The sequence below is a fragment of the Balaenoptera ricei genome, chromosome 6 (assembly GCF_028023285.1).
Source record: "Balaenoptera ricei isolate mBalRic1 chromosome 6, mBalRic1.hap2, whole genome shotgun sequence".
In the NCBI taxonomy this organism is placed as follows: Eukaryota; Metazoa; Chordata; class Mammalia; order Artiodactyla; family Balaenopteridae; genus Balaenoptera; species Balaenoptera ricei.
This window is the reverse complement of record NC_082644.1, coordinates 68,041,310-68,058,869: the sequence shown is the minus strand read 5'-3', so window position 1 is coordinate 68,058,869 and position 17,560 is coordinate 68,041,310. Positions and strand designations below refer to the sequence as shown.

The 17,560-nt window shown below is 41.4% G+C and overlaps 1 protein-coding gene across 3 annotated transcripts in view; it reads right to left on the bottom strand.

Moving 5' to 3' along the window:
• The window catches only part of GLIS3 (GLIS family zinc finger 3), a 510,670-nt gene extending 494,923 nt beyond the window's left edge, over positions 1–15,747 (bottom strand). For 2 of the 3 annotated variants that reach the window (XM_059924792.1, XM_059924791.1), the window contains exons 1-2: positions 15,463–15,552; positions 1,664–2,150 (exon numbers count right to left, since the gene is read on the bottom strand). In XM_059924792.1, the coding sequence (XP_059780775.1) occupies positions 1,664–2,051 (388 nt within the window). In that variant the 5' untranslated portion in view covers positions 2,052–2,150; positions 15,463–15,552. Of the gene's footprint in view, positions 1–1,663; positions 2,151–15,462 lie in introns of all 3 variants that reach the window. The other variant, XM_059924793.1, reaches the window with a different exon arrangement.
• Between the last annotated feature and the right edge of the window lie 1,813 nt (positions 15,748–17,560).

The window sequence follows — 17,560 nt, the reverse complement described above, 5'->3', positions numbered from 1 at the left end:
CATGAACATAGCAACCCGACAATGACAGAGCTATTTTAGATGCAGCCCCCAGGGAAAATTTTTCCTATACTTACACTAAATATCAGTAGCTCTGAGAAATAAAACACCTCAAAACCAAGCCTACACCAAAGTAAGTAAAAAAAGAAAAGAAAAAAGTTACACATGTTTACTTTTTTTTTTTTTAATCTATCCATTTATATCAACTTCTCCATAAACAGAAATACACAGACACTAAAACAAGCAACTTTTGGGTTACTTGCCTGATATAAATCATCATTCATCATAATTGGATAAGTTATGAGTTAACTGGGTGAATGGCTACTCACAAGGCTGCTAGTAATGTTATTTGGTGGTATAAACACTTAGTATAAACATTTAAAACTAAATGCTAAAAATACCTAAAGGAATATATAATCATGCTATTTTATATAACAAAGCTATATTTTACATGGGATACATACTCCTTCTTTTTCTAGACCCAATACACATATCATTAGCAATATAACCTCATTAAGTCAACAACAGTTTCTAGAGAGAGCATGTCACTCAAATAATTTGTTATTCTCCAAAAACTATTCTTAATTTAAAACGTATGGTAATTCAAACACTGCTGAATTAAAAGCATTCTCTCTGCATTTCAAATTAACAAGTTTTTTCTAGTTCTCAACAAGCACAAAAATACATCTTTTCATTATACTCTTCTAGCTGCCTTCTCTCGTCACTAGCTGTATTATAAAAATTATAGGTTTAGGGACTTCCCTGGTGGTGCAGTGGTTAAGAATCCACCTGCCGATGCAGGGGACACAGGTTCGATCCCTGGTCCAGGAAGATCCCATGTGCCACGGAGCAACTAAGCCCGTGCGCCACCACTACTGAGCCTGCGCTCTAGAGCCCGTGAGCCACAACTAGTGAGCCCTCGTGCCACAACTACTGAAGCCCGCATGCCTAGAGCCTGTGCTCCGCAACAAGAGAAGCCACCACAAGGAGAAGCATGCACACCGCAATGAAGAGTAGCACCCCTGCTCACCGCAACTAGAGAAAGCCTGCGCACAGCAACAAAGACCCAATGCAGCCAAAAATGAATAAATAAAAATAAATAAAAATTTTTTTAAATTATAGGCTTTGCTCTTAGAATAATTTTTTTATCATTTTCTGTACTAGTTCCTCATTTTATTGGCTATTAAAATTTCTCCCTTTTTAATCCTTTTCCTTCCAAACACCACCTTTCTTCTAGCATCCAACTAACATAATGACAGTTCCAGCCACCCATCTCCTCCATGGCCTGCAGAATCCAGCCCCTGGTAAGCCAAGGCAGAGCTTTGTGTATCCAGAGGGCAGGATCATACTAAACTTGCTCTTGCCCTTCCTCTGCCACCACCCACCCTACCTCCCTGTTTCCAATCTTTCTATCTCATCTTCCACTCTATTTCACAGTCCCATGAGATGACACATTTACCACTGTGGTGCCCTCACCCTCACAAGTATGTACATGTGGTACACGTCCACATCCTTTCCTAGAAAGCTACATATCATTATGAGACTATCAACTTTGACCCTGACACTGAATCATGTATTTTTCCATTGGATTTGCTGGCAGAGAAGAGACAAGGAGGAGAAAAAAAATAGTGTCCACTTTTAAAAGATCCCAAAAAGACAATCCTACCTTTCCCAGATTTTGGAGGAAAGGGGCTTCCAAACTCCTGTTGCTTTGGCTTTAAAGTGTGTGGCCCTGACATGCCTCCAGTCTGGGTGACCTGGAAACGTGGCTTCCCACTGGTGAGCACTTGTCTCCTGGGGCTCAAGGCAGGCAGATGGATGGGGCTCTCATTCATGTTGCTCTGAGGAGCCATCCCTCCTCCTGAGGGCATCTTGAGATGGAGGCTGTTAGCAAGGCTTCCAATGGCAGGGCTTGGTGTGCTGCCACAGGACGAGGGGCCAGGAGTCCCCGAGTGGGCTCGAATGGGAGGAATGTGTTGGCCACTGACCATCCCAGGCCCCTGTGGGGTTCCTGATGTCCGGTGGAGATTCATGCTGCATGACCTTCCATTCATTCTGACAAAACCTGTAGCCAGGTTGGTCAAATATCCAATGACACTAATGATTCCTTTCAGTCAAAGTCCAATAAGTTATCCATGGTGTGGTTTATTAGCCTGTTTAAAAAAATAAATGCAGGCATTTTTAAAAGTAAAAAGGAAAATAAATTACAATGAGTTTTCAACCTGTGTAGCATTCATATCAGGAAGAAAAGAAGCACTCTCAGCAAAACGGTCTTTTATGTAGAACAGGGTTATCGAATACATGGTTCATTGGCAGGCACTCTCCCCTCCTGCACTCGTGGTAGACATGGATTATGGATCACTGCATTGTTTTTTTTGCCACTGAACCCTTCTCAATACGGTGCTCTTGGCAACTATATCCAATCTACTGGTGCCAGCTTGCAAAATGAAACTTATTTTGCTCCGTAGAGGATTTGTCTGTACTAGTTCACATTTGCTACAGTGCATCCTGGGAAACCCAAAAGCATCACCTTCATGAGCTGTGAGACTAGTGCTTCAAAGATTCCAGTAAACAAACAAAAAGCCAACACAGGGCTTCCCTGGTGGTGCAGTGGTTAAGAATCCGCCTGCCAATGCAGGGAACATGGGTTCGAGTTCTGGTCCGGGAAGATCCCACATGCCGCGGAGCAACTAAGCCCATGCGCCACAACTACTGAGCCTGTGCTCTAGAGCCCGTGAGCCACAACTACGAGAGCCCGCGCGCCTAGAGCCTGTGCTCCGCAAGAGGAGAAGCCACCGCAATGAGAGGCCCGCACACCGCAACAAAGAGTAGCCCCCGCTCACCGCAACTAGAGAAAGCTGCACAGCAACCAAGACCCAGTGCAGCCAAAAATAAATTAATTAAAAAAAATTTTTTAAAAGCCGATATAACCTCTAAAAGAGATTATGAGGACATTAAACCATGTCAGATTTTTACTCTATGAGCAATCTTTTTCACAGTCCCTAGATTTACAAAGGATAAAGATAGGCATGGGAATCTCACAAAGGCTTCATATATCCATATATCCAAATATTCACAGCAGCGTTAGAGTCTTGGTTCTATACTGATCCTGAGTTATAAGGATGGAAATAGAATCAACATCACAATACTCTTACCTTCCAGTAAGATCCTAGAAAAGGAAAAGCCTGTGTGAAACGCTATATGGAAAGCATAAGGACAAAACAACCCTTCTAAAGGCGAGTATGTTCATCATGCACCACACACAGTAAACTGACAGTAGTTCCATGAAGCTTCCATCTGCCATCCTACCACTCCCTTCCTCAAGTGGCAGAGGGAGAACCAAAAGTAGTGACATGGCCACAGGACATCATCATCCATCCATATATAATAATGTCAGTACTCCCTGGTTATAAATCGTTAGGAAAGGCCTTTTCCTCCCTTGATCAACAGTTCCCCAAAATATGTGTAATAACGTGACTAAGTGCCACTACTCCAAATAAATGACCGACATAGTCACAATCTGTATTCTTTTATACAGACATGATAGTCATGGAAAGAAGCCAAAGCTGAACAAACACAAGAAATACAGACTGAATGCAAAGTAGTAATGGCCAGATATCCTGAACTGGATGATTCCTACTTTTTCTCTATGATCCACTCAATGTCTTAGAAGAATATTTCCAACTCAACTCCCAAATGAATGCTCCATAAATCATCAAGTACAAGATATCAAGGACAGCAAACCTTTTGTGAAGAATTTTTTTTTTTATTGTTTTAGAAAATAAAAAATACAGGTATCCCTTGCTTTTCAACATTTCAACTTACGCCACTTTGCTTTTACAAAACTTACCTAACTACCTGTTTTCACTAACCAAAAGAAATTTGAGGAGGATTTTCACTTTTATGAAAAAAGGTGAAAAGCAAAAACAGCTTTAGCATTTGTTCTGCAGGGGGCCATTATAGAGGCAGTACTCACCCCAAGCAGTGAGAGTGCTCCTTCGCTGGGAACTACGCTCAGCATCTCAACTTCAAGCCTCCAGAGCGTTGAACTGGGTCTGTGAGCATCTGTGCTTTATCTCAGTTTATTTTGTGCATCCCTTAGCAACATGTGTCCTAAGGTAATTGCTTCTTTGTTTTATGCCATTTCAGCTGATGAAAGATTTCATAGGAACACTCTACTTTCAGATAGCAGGGGAAACCTGTAGTATTTAATTTTAAAGCCAAGCACTCACTGTGCCTTCTGCAAAGTTGACTGTGTATGCCCATATGTTGAGGAACTTCCAAAATTACCAACAATATAAATCTGGAATGTTTTCTTCACCTTTATCAAGTCTCCATTTTATTAAGAATTCTATCAGTCTGCCACATTTAATACTGACATGCCTCCTCGGAAACAATCCTAGGTCTCACTCCTGTCCTTCCCTCCACTACAGTGGCCAAGAAGGGACAAATAAATCTAATGCAGATTATCTAAAACTGCATCATTTAAGTTTGTTTATGGAACAATAAGAAATGAACCCTGGTATCAGACTGGCTGTAAGTTTTTTTTTTAATGCTGGAAAAATTCCAATGCCTTTTCTGCTGCATCCATTTAGAAGAATTCAAGTATACTACCAGCTGGTCTGTTGATTCACTGGTTGATTGTGGGCAAGAGTCATTTAATGTCTCTGTACTTTGCCAGATGATATTGGCCATCTATTCTCCATTCATTGAAAAAAACAGTGTTTTCTGAGGCACTTTGAACCCTGCAGAAGAAAGCACTTATTCAGTACCAACCGAAAAAAAAAAAAAAAGGCAAAATAAATATGTTGTATTGGCAATTTGTTGAAAATGAGGAATTATCCAATATGACTGGAAATATGAGTCACTAAGACCATGGGCCAAGTGACAAGTTTCTGCAGATTTGCAGACTATGCCCATTTCCAGGTTTTTTAAAAATAAGGGAGTCGATTTTGGCAGCAAGATCATATATAAGCAGGAATTCTCATGAAAAATCTGGGTAAAAACATGTAAGTAAGTACTTAGCATTAGGTTAGATCATTAAGAAGGTGAGTTTGTAACAAGGAAAAATAATTAAAGAACTGAGAACTTAATTATCAGAACTCATACCTGCCCAGATATTTATTTTATTTTTATTTTTTATAAACCACACTCCTGTTTTAAATAGCTTTAGGGTGAAAGTAAAAACAACAACAAAAATGTACTTAAATTTTATTACTAAAAAAGCAATAGCCAGAAAGTAAAGTGATTAATACCATAAAGAAAAACCAATAGGTCAATGGTGTGTGAGCTGAGGAAAACCAGCCTCAAGACAAAAATAAAATAAACTGTATGAGAAAATATGCCAAATAATCCAGTTTTCGCATTAATTACACCAACGGATTTTTTAAGCATTAGACACCAGAATTTAAAAATCAATTTGTTTATTCATATTATATAATATTTTACGTGCATTTTGGCCAGGTCATATGATCATATATAATTCTAAGCTCACTTGGTAACAAAAAAGGAATAAACAGCTAACTTTTAAGAAAGACCCATCCTCACTGAGTCGGAGTGAACAGAGTACTCAACTAGAAGTTAGGACACCTGAGTTCTAATTGTGGCAAATCATTTATAACATCTCTGGACAGTTTTTCATCCACAAAATGAAGAATTTGGTGATAATCACTTGAAATTTTGTTCTTCCAGGTAATTAAGAAAAGGAAGATTATGGAAAATACTCATTAACTATGATGAAGGATAAATATGTAGATTTTTATACCTATGGCACTTAAATCAAAGGGATTGGGTGGATATGAAAGCAAAAATAACAGTAATCTCTACTGTCTCCATCACATCAGCGATGTGCTGAAAGACAACACCCACCTTGAAAAATGAACACTGGGGTCAAATTTTCCTACACTTTGCCAGAAAGTAAAATCACAACTAATCACTATCAAAACCTGACTGGTAGGATTCCACTGGAAGAGCATCTTTCTATTTAAAAACTTAATCAAGTTCTCCACCATTACTTTCTCCTCTGTCCTCCATCCAACTACTCTAAACCCAGGCATCAACAGAAAAAAGGAAGAAAAAGAAAAAGCATGGAACGCCTGGAAGTATAAATTTAGGGTACTTCGGATCTGACATATTAATACATTTAGATTTTTAATACTCCTTTGGTTCAAACAATGAAAATGTTCATTCATTCTGCTATATGAGTCAACATAGGTTAATAAATCTTTCCTTTCGGCCACTTGAAAATTCTTAAAACACATTCTTGTAAGTCAAGTCAGAGAGGAAGTTACTTAACTCCTAAGGAAACCAAGGCACAAAATCACTTAATGATAATTTCATTAGATTTCTGGAAAAGCTATGACTTTAATCAAAATACAAGATCATGACTCTACCTTCTACCCAAAGCTCGAGGCACTGTGCCTTGTGGATTAAAAGATTACACAGAACAATGTTAACTCATCCCTTCAAGAAAATTCCAAAAACACGAGTTCCATAATGTCTATTTACAGCCAAAAGCCCTTTCTTAGTTAATATTATTAATAGACTCATCTAGAGTCATAATTCATCTGATGAGCCAGTTAATTATTAATTTTCATACATCATTTCATTTCCTTAGGCTACATTTAGCCTTTGTTACATTTTCCATTCCTTATGCCACAAGCACGTCTTACCCTGCATAGAAAACCTGATAATGAGACACGAAATGCTGGTCAGCAAACAAACTGCTCCTGGGCTGGCTTCTTATATATATACGTCTAAACCATCTAAAATAGAGTTTTTATTGATTCTTTTTATTTTTCCCCCTTTGGGTTAATGATTGTATAATTTCATTAACATTGCCTTTTCAACATCACTGCCTTGATCGCTAATAGGCCCGTGCTATTCCCATGGGTTTCTCTAGTTACAGCTCTGTAGCCACAAGAATATAGAAATGAAAAGCCTATTGATAGATAATATAAGTTATTCTCATGCACGGCTGCAGTGTGAAGCACATTTTGCAATTCAATCAAGGACAGATAGAGCTGAATGTTCTTAGATCCTAGGAGTTCATTCTAATAAGCAGAATGTACCTTGTCCTAACACAGGTGACTGACTCCTCAGAAAAGATTGTATAAACAAAAACCAATCGTGTAAGTCATTTTATTGGCAACAATATAAACACAGCTATATTAGATGTCACCAATAAATCAAAATTATTCTTGTCTGCAATTTTAACAAGAGGAAAGTGCAAACATGTGCCTGTGAAGCTGGAGGATACTATAGAGGAAATGCATTGGATGTATACAATATCATTTCTCTAAATTTAAAGTATATTAAGTAACCAGCAACAAAGTTTAGTTGATCATTTCTGTGTTTTCATATCTTTATACAGTGAGACTGACAGACTCACAGACTTTACAACAGAAGTTACACAGAAACAGGGATGGAATAATTCCACATTTGGGATGTGGAGTGGAAACTTAGGTTGGTTACACCTTGTAACCAGTACATATAGACCATATAGTCACTTGGGCACTCCCAAGGTCTAATATAGGTAATTTGAGAATATTAACATATTTATTTTGAATACTAAGATGTTTATAGCTATTACTCAAGCAATATAATCACCAATAAAATGAAATCAAAGAAGTTTAGCTTTGAGTAATACCATACTTCACTTAAAAGTATGAAGACAGATCAGTGTTCCCTTCAGAAATTCAAGACCATTCTACCAAAGACCACTCAGAAAAGATAATATAATGAACTTATGGATCCCATCTAATAGAATTCCTGACTCTGTTTTAATCTGTGATTACAACCCTTTGCTATCAAATTAGAGATATACACATTTTAACTTTTTTATATAAAATTTTCTCAAAAATAAAAATAATCTTCCCTAAATTTATGGAGTAAAATATCTGGCAGTGCCTTTTTAATCAAATTAGTGGCTACAATACTAAAAATGTGGGTAGTAAATATGGACAGGACACTGAGGAAAGGAAGAGAAGGGAAAGGGAGAAGAGGGACAGAAAGAAGGAGAGGAGAGTGGAGGGGAGGGGAAGGGAGTGCTAAAAAATGACCAAATCTAATGCAGGAATTTATTCTGTAGTTAGTTAATCCTAACTTAAAAATGAGAAGCAGCATTGAGAACATTCCACACGATGCTAGTGATTACGGATTTCTGGAAGAAATTCAGAACCTTCAGGAAATTACTGCTGGAGGGCATTATTAGAAGTTCAATAACCTCTCTTAGAATCTACTTTCCACACTTCAATGCATCTATGCAACTCTCATATCCCCCTAACTTACTAAATGTCACTATTTTTAGTAGCAATTACCTACAAGTGTTTCATCAACTTTGCCTCAGTCATGAACTCATCAATGAGTACAGAAAGTTCTAGAAAAATATGGCCCTACCAAAAAACAGCAACAGAGAGGGGATAGTTAGGGATTCCCTTAGTCAGCTGCAAGAAATCACACAGAATGAGAACAAACTTGAAACCAAAAAGATTTTTGAGACAAACATAGGTAAGTTCAGAAAGGTAACCATGCCTTGACCCATGCACTGGCCCAAGGTGAATACGGGCCATAAGTTCCTAGATCTATGTTTAACAAAGTAATGTGTCTAAAGCACTGTTTTTCAAATTGATGGCAATCCATTGGTGAGCCCTGAAATCAATTATTCAATGGCAAAACATTTTTTTAATGAAATAGAACCAACTAGAATAAAATAGAAGCTATCAATGTGCATCAAATATATTAATGGTTAAGAATTGTTTCCTTTTAATGATTTGTGGGTGTATATGTCTGCATATCTATATGCATATAGTGTATTCTGGGTAAGATAAAAAATCTATTTTCTGGTGGGTTACAGACAAAAAAGCATAAAAGCTACTGTTATGGAAGCATTTGGACTATCTGCCTGCCCAGGTACTTACCAGGAATATCTGTAGACATAGACAGAATTAAACAACCAAAGTAAAACAAATACCGTAATACAGCCGTAATGAAGAAAAGATCTAAATGTTTGACATTTTTAGCTTTATGAAAAATAAGGCTTAAATCACACAAAGCTACACTCCTACCACTGTTATCTTTCACTTTATCTTTTATTTAGTATCAACTGATCAACTGTGCTCTACAAATATCAATTAACCAACTGACTACCAGAATCAGGATCAAAATGACTGACAATTTTATATCTTCCTGGTTGTAAAGGGTACATGACCTTCCCTGGAATAAAACTTCACTTTTACAGTGATAAAGAGGGAAAGTATAAATTAACACATAACTAACTGCCTTTGAGAACTGAGTTTTTTTGAAATCTGTTCTTAATACGAGTTAACCATCAGATCCTATGAAGAGGAATTTGAAATGGAAAAACGAACACATTCCCAGTGATGTCACCACTGAATTAATTACCTGAATTGCAAAGAGTGAACAAACACCACATGGCCATGGTTCGAGACACAAAGCCTTCTTCAGAAATATGAAAGAAAAGTAACTGGCTGGAGATTTTTCTTTAAAAAAAAAAAAATCCATCCTCACACAAGGAGATACACAGGTTGTAAAATATGGCAAATGAAAGTACATTCTTTGTCACCTAGTATGTATAAATAACTACTCAGCCCATGTGAATAGCTATTTGCAAAGCTAAAACTCACTATACATTCTAAAGGATAATAAACATCTACCTATGGAAGATTCTAGAAATAAATTGAATTCAGCACTCATTAAACAAAATATTCAAATATATTAAATTATCCCTATCACTTGTGTAACTGAGTGATTTCTTTCCTTCAGTGTAGTTATTGCTTAAAAGTAACCAATGTAACTATTTTTAGCTGTTGGTAGACAGAAGTTTTATACAAGTTAAATTATGTTCGGTGACATCACTGCGGAAGTATGAATGTCCACAACAATGACTAGGCCCTTAACCAACATGACAACATATTTATTTAAAAAAAAAAAAAAAAACCCTACATGAATGACTCAGTCAAGTTACAGACAGAAGTGGAATCTATTGGTCATGCTGCAAAGGTTGAGAAAACATTAATCCATTTCTTCACACACAGGAATAACAAGAATTCATACATAGGCCTGGCATCTGGTTAGTTTTGTGTGTACAGTATTCAGCAGACCTAGAAATGAAACTTCATAGATGTGGCTCAGAACTTCCGAAATAACTGACATTGAGAGAGCCTGACCTTTTTATCAAGTAGCCTGGGACAGGGTCTGATCTTGCACTGTAATCCTATCTGCCCATCTGCAGTTCAGCAAGGCTTGCTGCAGCTGAAGGAATGTGTAGTTGTTCCCATTCTTGGCCTGAAGAGATCATGTCAGACAAGAATGGCCCCCACAAGCTTTCTTTACTTCAAGTCTGCTCTCAACTACTTAGAGCCTTCATGATTCCAGTTTTACAAATAAATCCCCTGATTTTGTTCCCAAAGTAGAACATGATTAGATCCTTGTTTCTGTTCATCCTACATATTGCCTTTGAGTCCACCTGAGTGGTGTTTCCCCTCCTCCCTTCTTTTGCCCTCTGTTTCCCCAAATCCAGATTCTATTCAACCTCCAGGCCCACCCCACCTTAGGCCTTCTCTGATCCTCTCTTAATCCCTCTGTCTCTGATCTGTAAAATGGTGAGAATTACACTGTTGTACCTAGTTCACAGCATTACAGAATATTAAATGAGATAATGCACGTTACTTGTTTAGCACAGTGTCTGGTACATAGAAGGATCCAATAAATGTTGACTACTCCACTCTATGTACACCTCCTTTAACATTCATAACTTTCTGCATTGCCTTATAGTTATTTGCCTATGTTTCATCTTCCTGTCTAAATTCTAATTTCATTAAGTTTTAGGACTGTGTCTAAATTACCTTTGAACTCTCCCCAGCCCTTAGAGGTACACAGATTATTTTATACCTATATATTTATATTTTTCACACTACCTGTGTCATACATATTGACTTTTCATATACATTTATGCACATATATTTATATTTATCACACTGTACTGCTTATTTATACTGAAAAGCATGGTATAAATGAAATATATAATTATATATTTATATATTAATATCCTATATTTATCATTTATTGCCTGAATAAATATAGTCTAAGTAAGGTGTGACCATAAAATCATGGACCTTACGCTCTGTGCCTTGTGGAACCAGTTTAATTACAGTTGTGTGCTTCCTGGTCTATTCCTCCTAGTCTATTCCTTTCTTTATTAGAACAACGCAGCATAAAAACTCCATCTCACTCTTCTGAGCCGGCATATTATTCTTGTCTTTACCTTGGCATACTCGTGAACAATGAGAAATCCTAACTAAAAGTCACAAAACAAATACAGTCATTTCAGTACTTTCACCCAGGCGCTTCTTTGCGGGGGGCGGGGGGGGGGGGTGTTGCTGTCCCTAACAGAGAGACTGCCGAATGCATTCTGGGCTGTCATGGTGGTAGCTGCTCCTCAGCATTCTCCTTGCTCACCCTAAGCTGGCTTCACTCTACAGCTTCACTCATGTTCAGTCTCCCTAATCAGACAGTCATTAGGATGGAGAATAGGGCTTCTGCTTCTGTCAGCGTTTTTCCTTAATTCTGTCATATTAAGTAACGCCTGACCAACCAATTTCTGCAAGCCAAAATGTTCCCCTAAACTTTAAAGGGGAGTCCAAATTATTTGACCTACTAAAAGGTTGTTATATCAGTGAAAGAAGCCAGACCCAAGGGTGCATATTGAATTATCCCATTTACATAAGGTATTAAAAAGACGGGCAACATTATTACATCTCTTAGAAGTTAAGGCAGTCATTACTCTTGAGGAGAACACAGTGACTGGAAGGGCTGGGGGAAGATAGTGATGAGAAGAGAGTAAGAGTGATGTTTCTGGGGTGTTGGTAATGTTCCATTTCTTAATCCAGATGCTAGTTATTCAGTTGTGCTCAGTTTGTGAAAATTCATCAAGCTTAAGATGTATGTACTTTATCAATATTTTATTTTATCTCAATAAAAATATTTTATCTCAATAAAAATTTTGGACTTTGTGTCAACTCTGCCTAAAGTAAGTGGAAAACTAGGAAAACTTGGAATTTGAGCATCTTTTAATCAAACTACATGTTAATGTCATTTCAAAGACTTTATTGTAAGTTTCATCCTCCTGGAAAGAGTAAGGCAGCATGGTTATATTGCACAGATTTCCTATGTGCCATTTATTTATGTTTTAAATTTATTTTCAGTCCTGATTGAGTCTATGAGCCAACCAAACTTTGAGAAAAGTTAAATGTTAAGTCTTGTATTTCAATCTTCCTTATAATATCCTCTACAGAAAATAATTACACAGAAAATGACTTCTCCATGGAAGAGAATGTGCACAGGATGCCACTTCCTGAATTATCTCCTTCAAGAAGTCTGGAAGAACTACAAATTAACATTCCAACTCCAGAGATCAATAACTACAATATGAGAGAGACAACACTGGAAAGAACGTCCTCAAATTAATTTACTAGCAGGAAAGAACACTCAGAGAAAAAAGACTGAGAACACTGAGCTCTCTTCTGAAATGATGGAAAGACCACTTTCTGCCATATAAATGAAGGCAGGGCTGGTACATGATCAGTTCCTCCCAAGCAAACCAACCGACCCCCCAAGTATTCAATTTCTGACAAACCCTTTACTATTAAGGAACTTGTATGGTATCGGGAACCAGAGAAAAGATGCTCTCTCAAACTGGCCTAATGTGAACCAAGGAGAGATGGAGTTACAGCAGCAATTAGATTTAACTATTCACACTGCAGGATTACTGAGTCCTCTGGGTAACAAAGGAAAGGACTTCAACTACCAACAAGGAAAGGTGTTTGAAAGTAACTGGAAAAGAAATCCCCCACTCTTCCTTTCCAAGGTAGTGTTAGGGCTAATCTGGCTGCATAGACAACTAGTGAAAACATATGAAAACTATAAAGCATTCAAAGGAGATCATTAAACTTCAACAGTTCCCAACTGCAAAAATAACATCACACTCTCCTGTCTCTAAGTGGCTTCAAACATTCATTGTGGCAGATCCTTTTTCTACAAACTTTTGCTGGTTGCACCTGTTTCACACTTCACTGTAAGCAAACTTGAAGGAGGGAGAAGAGAAGGAACGGGAAAATTTAAACCAATATAAATCAATTTTATACAAAAAAAAAAAAGTTTCCCCATTTATGTAAAAAGGGAGGTCCAGTCAGAAATGTTACAGAGAGGGAAACAGACGTCTGGCTAACTCCCAAGGCAGAAATCATGACTCATCAAAGCTTTCAGAAGGGACAGAATGAGACTCTGCATTTGTCTTGAGTTCACCTTCCGGCCAAGGAATGCTCTCTGAACTGGGAATTGGGAAACTTGAGTGTCTGCCCTGCGACTGTGACAACTGGCTCTGAGGCCCTGGGCAAAACTCCTAAAACTCTCTGGGTCTGTTTCCTCATCCGTAGGTGATCACCAAGATCCCATCATACTTGAGATTCCCTCTTTCCACAACCTAAAGGGAACTGGTCCACTGGGGGGAGCTGCAGAACATTCCTCTTCTCAAACTCCAGAGCCCCAGGCCCAAACTCTGGGGCGACGCTATGTCCTGCAAGTAGGTGGGGAGAGGGTGCAAAGCCCTCTTCTCTGAAAGAAGGGGCTGCAATTCCAGCTATCAAGTCCCTGCGTTTCCGGAAGTACCCTCCACTCCCACCCCCTGCCCTGGGTTTAGATGCTGCTGGGATGAGGGCCCAGCTGATGTCCGGGAAAGCCTAGCAAGAGGGTGAGGAATACCGAGGGGGGGGGGGGGGCTCTCCAGCAGGAAGGAGGGCTGGAGAGGTCGGGAGAGGTGCCGGGGACCCGCCGGGCGAAGGAGAAGCGTGTGGGGCAGGACAGGAGAAGGGCAGCCGTTATCTGCTCATGACCCCCCTATCTTGGCCACCGGGGATCCGAGGACCGTGCCCCTCGGCTCTCTGGCGCGGAGTGAGGGGCGGGTCCGGGGGGGCAGAGGCGACAAAGCCCTGCTGGGGACGCGCTGCTGCGACCCCGTTACTCCCTGGCCGCCTCTGCCCCTAACCCTCGGCCTTGTCCGCAAGCGAGCGCAACAAAACAAAACAAACTCGTGCAGGCTTCCTGTTGTGCAACCCAGTCCTGAGTAAGTCGGGGCCGAATGAGCGCTCGGCTGGCCCGCGGCTGGGAAGTCCAAGAGGCAGGGAGCAGCGCGCTGCCCGGCCCAATCCCGGATCCCGAGGAAGTCGCAGCCTGCTCGCCGCTCCCGGGAGCGCACGCTCCCGCCGGCCCGGAGCCCCCACCCAGCTATCGTCCTAATCCTTGTTCTTTCACTTCTTGCCTCTTAGACACCCCCAAGTCGAGGGTGCGACTCGGGAAGCCAGAAATGACCTTTCATAAAGTTTCTCCCTACAGGTACCTAATTGAATCATCCATAGGATGACAAATCCGTCAGGGCCAAGTTTTCCAGACATTTGGGTGACTTCCTCATCACCGAAGTGACTTGTCAACTCCAGTGAGTAACTTGGAAGTGTCGCTCTGGGCAAGGTGTGTGTTTAGGAGAAAGCCGGCTGCTCACTCACGCTTTCCAGAAAGCGGCCTCGGGCGACTTCAAAATACACACAGGGTCATTTATAGGGACTGGAGTTGTGCGCAGGACAAAGTCCCCGAGACTGAGACATTTTCCAAACAGTGCTGACATTTTGTCGGGCCCTATAAAAATGTAAACGCGAGGTGACAAACCTGGTGGGGAGTGTGCGCGTCTGAATCTGTGCATTTTGCGGCATGGGTTTATAGTTACAGTTACAAGACCTGGCGGCTGCGAGTCGCTGGATCTGTCCCCAAGAGGAGTTAATGTACCCCCTACCGGAGGACCTCCGGAGCAATGGGGAGGGACATGGGCTTGGGTGAGGCACAGCATGGAAAACAGCCTTCGTTAGAGCTCCACAAACACGTGGAACTGGCAAAGGCAACTAAAGCCCGGTGAGCGCGAGAGACCTCATGTCAACCCATCAATTCCCACTTCTCCGAAGTTTCCCTTCAGTGGGGACTCATGGGTGGCGTGCACAACCATGCCCTTGCGTTCCGTAACTTGCCCTGATTTTGTAGCCTTCTGGACCCTATAGTTTAGAAGAAAAGCCAAACACAAAAAAAGTCTTACTCATTAGAAAAACTTTAAAACCTTGTTGATTTCCTCTCCGTCTTCTTCAGTCGACGCTTTTAGGCAACTGACAAGAACACAGCTTGACTCCTAATTGAGAATTGCTATCTATCTCAGTAAACAGATCTTTTAGAGAATCTGGGTGTTGGAGTGCACGTACTCTTAAACCTGAGCGAACGCCACCCGCTCAGCGTGGAAACAGTTCTAATACCTAGTTTGTATCTCTGAGCGTTGCAACTCCCCCGCATTCTCAAGCGCCCGGCTTCTCCCGTCTCTCGCCTGCGAGCAAAGTTCCTATGGCATCCACTTACCAGGTAACCGGGATTTCCACAACAAAGCCTGGCGTGCGGGTCCCTTCCCCCGGCCAGCCTGAGCGAGTGACAGCGGGCGGCCAGCGCTGGCGAGGAGAAACTTGGGGCTCCAGCCCTTCAGCGCGCTCCCCCGGCTCTGCCTCCTTCGGAAATGAAAACTCCCATCCAAGCAGGGGGACAGAGCGCGGAAACCCGGCCCAAGTGCCGTGTGTGCGCGCGCGTGTGCTAGGGCAGCGGCGGCAGGGGGAGGAGGGGGCAGAAGTGGGGTGGCTGTACCCTCGGCATCAGCTCATTCTGCCGCCCCCCCCCCGCGCGCGCGCGCATACACACACACACACACACACACGGAGCAAATAATATCTTTAAAAAGTTGACTTTCGACTTTGTGCCTCGCGCGTCCTGTTCATCCTCGCCCTGGGCCTGGGGGTGCCTCTGGGTGCCGGCGCGGGATGCTGGCTAATTGCTTTCGGCGGGTTCCGTCGGGAGGACGCTGGTGCGAGCCTAGACGGCTGCGGGCAGCGAACGAGGCTGCGGGGAGGGGCAGTGGTGGCGGCCCCAGCGCTGGTGCCCGTGCGCGCCACGCTCTGGGCTGCCCTGGCGGCGCAGTGTGGACGCGGCTGCAGGGAGAGGGGAAGGGGGAAGAGGGAGGGAGGGGGGAGGGAGGGGGGAGGGAGGGAGGCGGCCTGGGAGGAGAGTGGATGTGTGTGCGGCCGCGAGGGCCGGCCTGTAGGCAGCTGCTTCCTGAGTGTGAGCGAGGGAGGGGGAAGGGGGGACGGGCTCGCTGGTCACCAGGCTGGCCAATTCGAAGGCCGAGCTTGTGTCTCCCTCTCTACGCGATCAAGCACATAGTCCTTCCCGTGCACCAGGGAGTCAAAGAACTCCAGAACCGGGTAACAGCCGGGAGACACTTCACCTTCTTCTTGGGCCTTATTTATTGAACTGGTTGTTTTTTTTTTTTTTAACATGCAAAAGCGTCAGCATTTCGACAACAGTTAATGTCAAAGCATAAGCAAGTTTAAAAAAAAAACACGCAGTAGTAAAATGGAGAGAAAAACTAAAAAGTGGAAAATGGCAAAAGGGTCTTTCTAATATACAGGATTGAATGCACATAACTTGGAAAATGGATAGGTGAAGATGCCTTTGGCAACTTTTTAAAGTAAAGAATAGGCAGAAAAGAGAGGAAGGTGATGGAAGTGTTACAAGATGTAAAATTCTAAACACAGGCTGCTAGGAATGGAAGCACATTCCCTGCATATGTTGCACCTATATAGTGGACCATTCTTAAGAATCCAACATCCTCAACTTCATACCCCACCTAAGCTGTGACCCCAGCCCTTCTGCTTGGTTTGGTCAGAGCCCTCAAGAGGCTGTCCCCAGAAAGCCAACTGTTAATGGTTCCCTACATGAACTGCCACAGATGCGTGGACTTCCATCTTGGGAGTCAATGTATGTAAAGCACACAGTGTTCTCCAGTTAGACCTTTCTACAGTGAGAATATTATTCACCTTCATGAATGAAATGAATGAGGATATCTCAAGACACTTAGATTCTCACCAGTCCTTGTATTCTATTCCAGGGCTCTCACTGAACTATAAATTACCATTCAGATAGCAGATGCTGTGATCAAGATAAAAGCCCTCAAGTACACAAATGACTCACCAAAGATTGTTGACAATTTTCATTTATCTTACTTCAGAAGTAATATAACTAGAGTTGGTCTGTATCCAAGGTATGCCATCACCAAAAAAGTCCAGTTTTCACAATACTTCCTCTGTCTCATTATGATCTGCTTTTCGAGATTCCCTTCAGGGAAGGCATTTTTTTCCTTTCCCAAAGACACAAACTCATCAGAATATTAATCACCAGAATATCTGTCAGCAGAAGTGGAGGGAGGGAAATAAAGTAATAAGTTCTTAAGATATGTCATTCTGTCAGTTTTCCAGTTTCTCCCTCTGTTCTTCCTCTCTTTTTAAACACAAGTATCCAAGCCCAAGATGGCAATAGAAGGGGGTTCAACCACACACAAGAAAAGAAAATACTCATAAAATGAAGCATGCAGCAACATCACAAAAACAAAGAAACCAAGTGATGGAAGTTA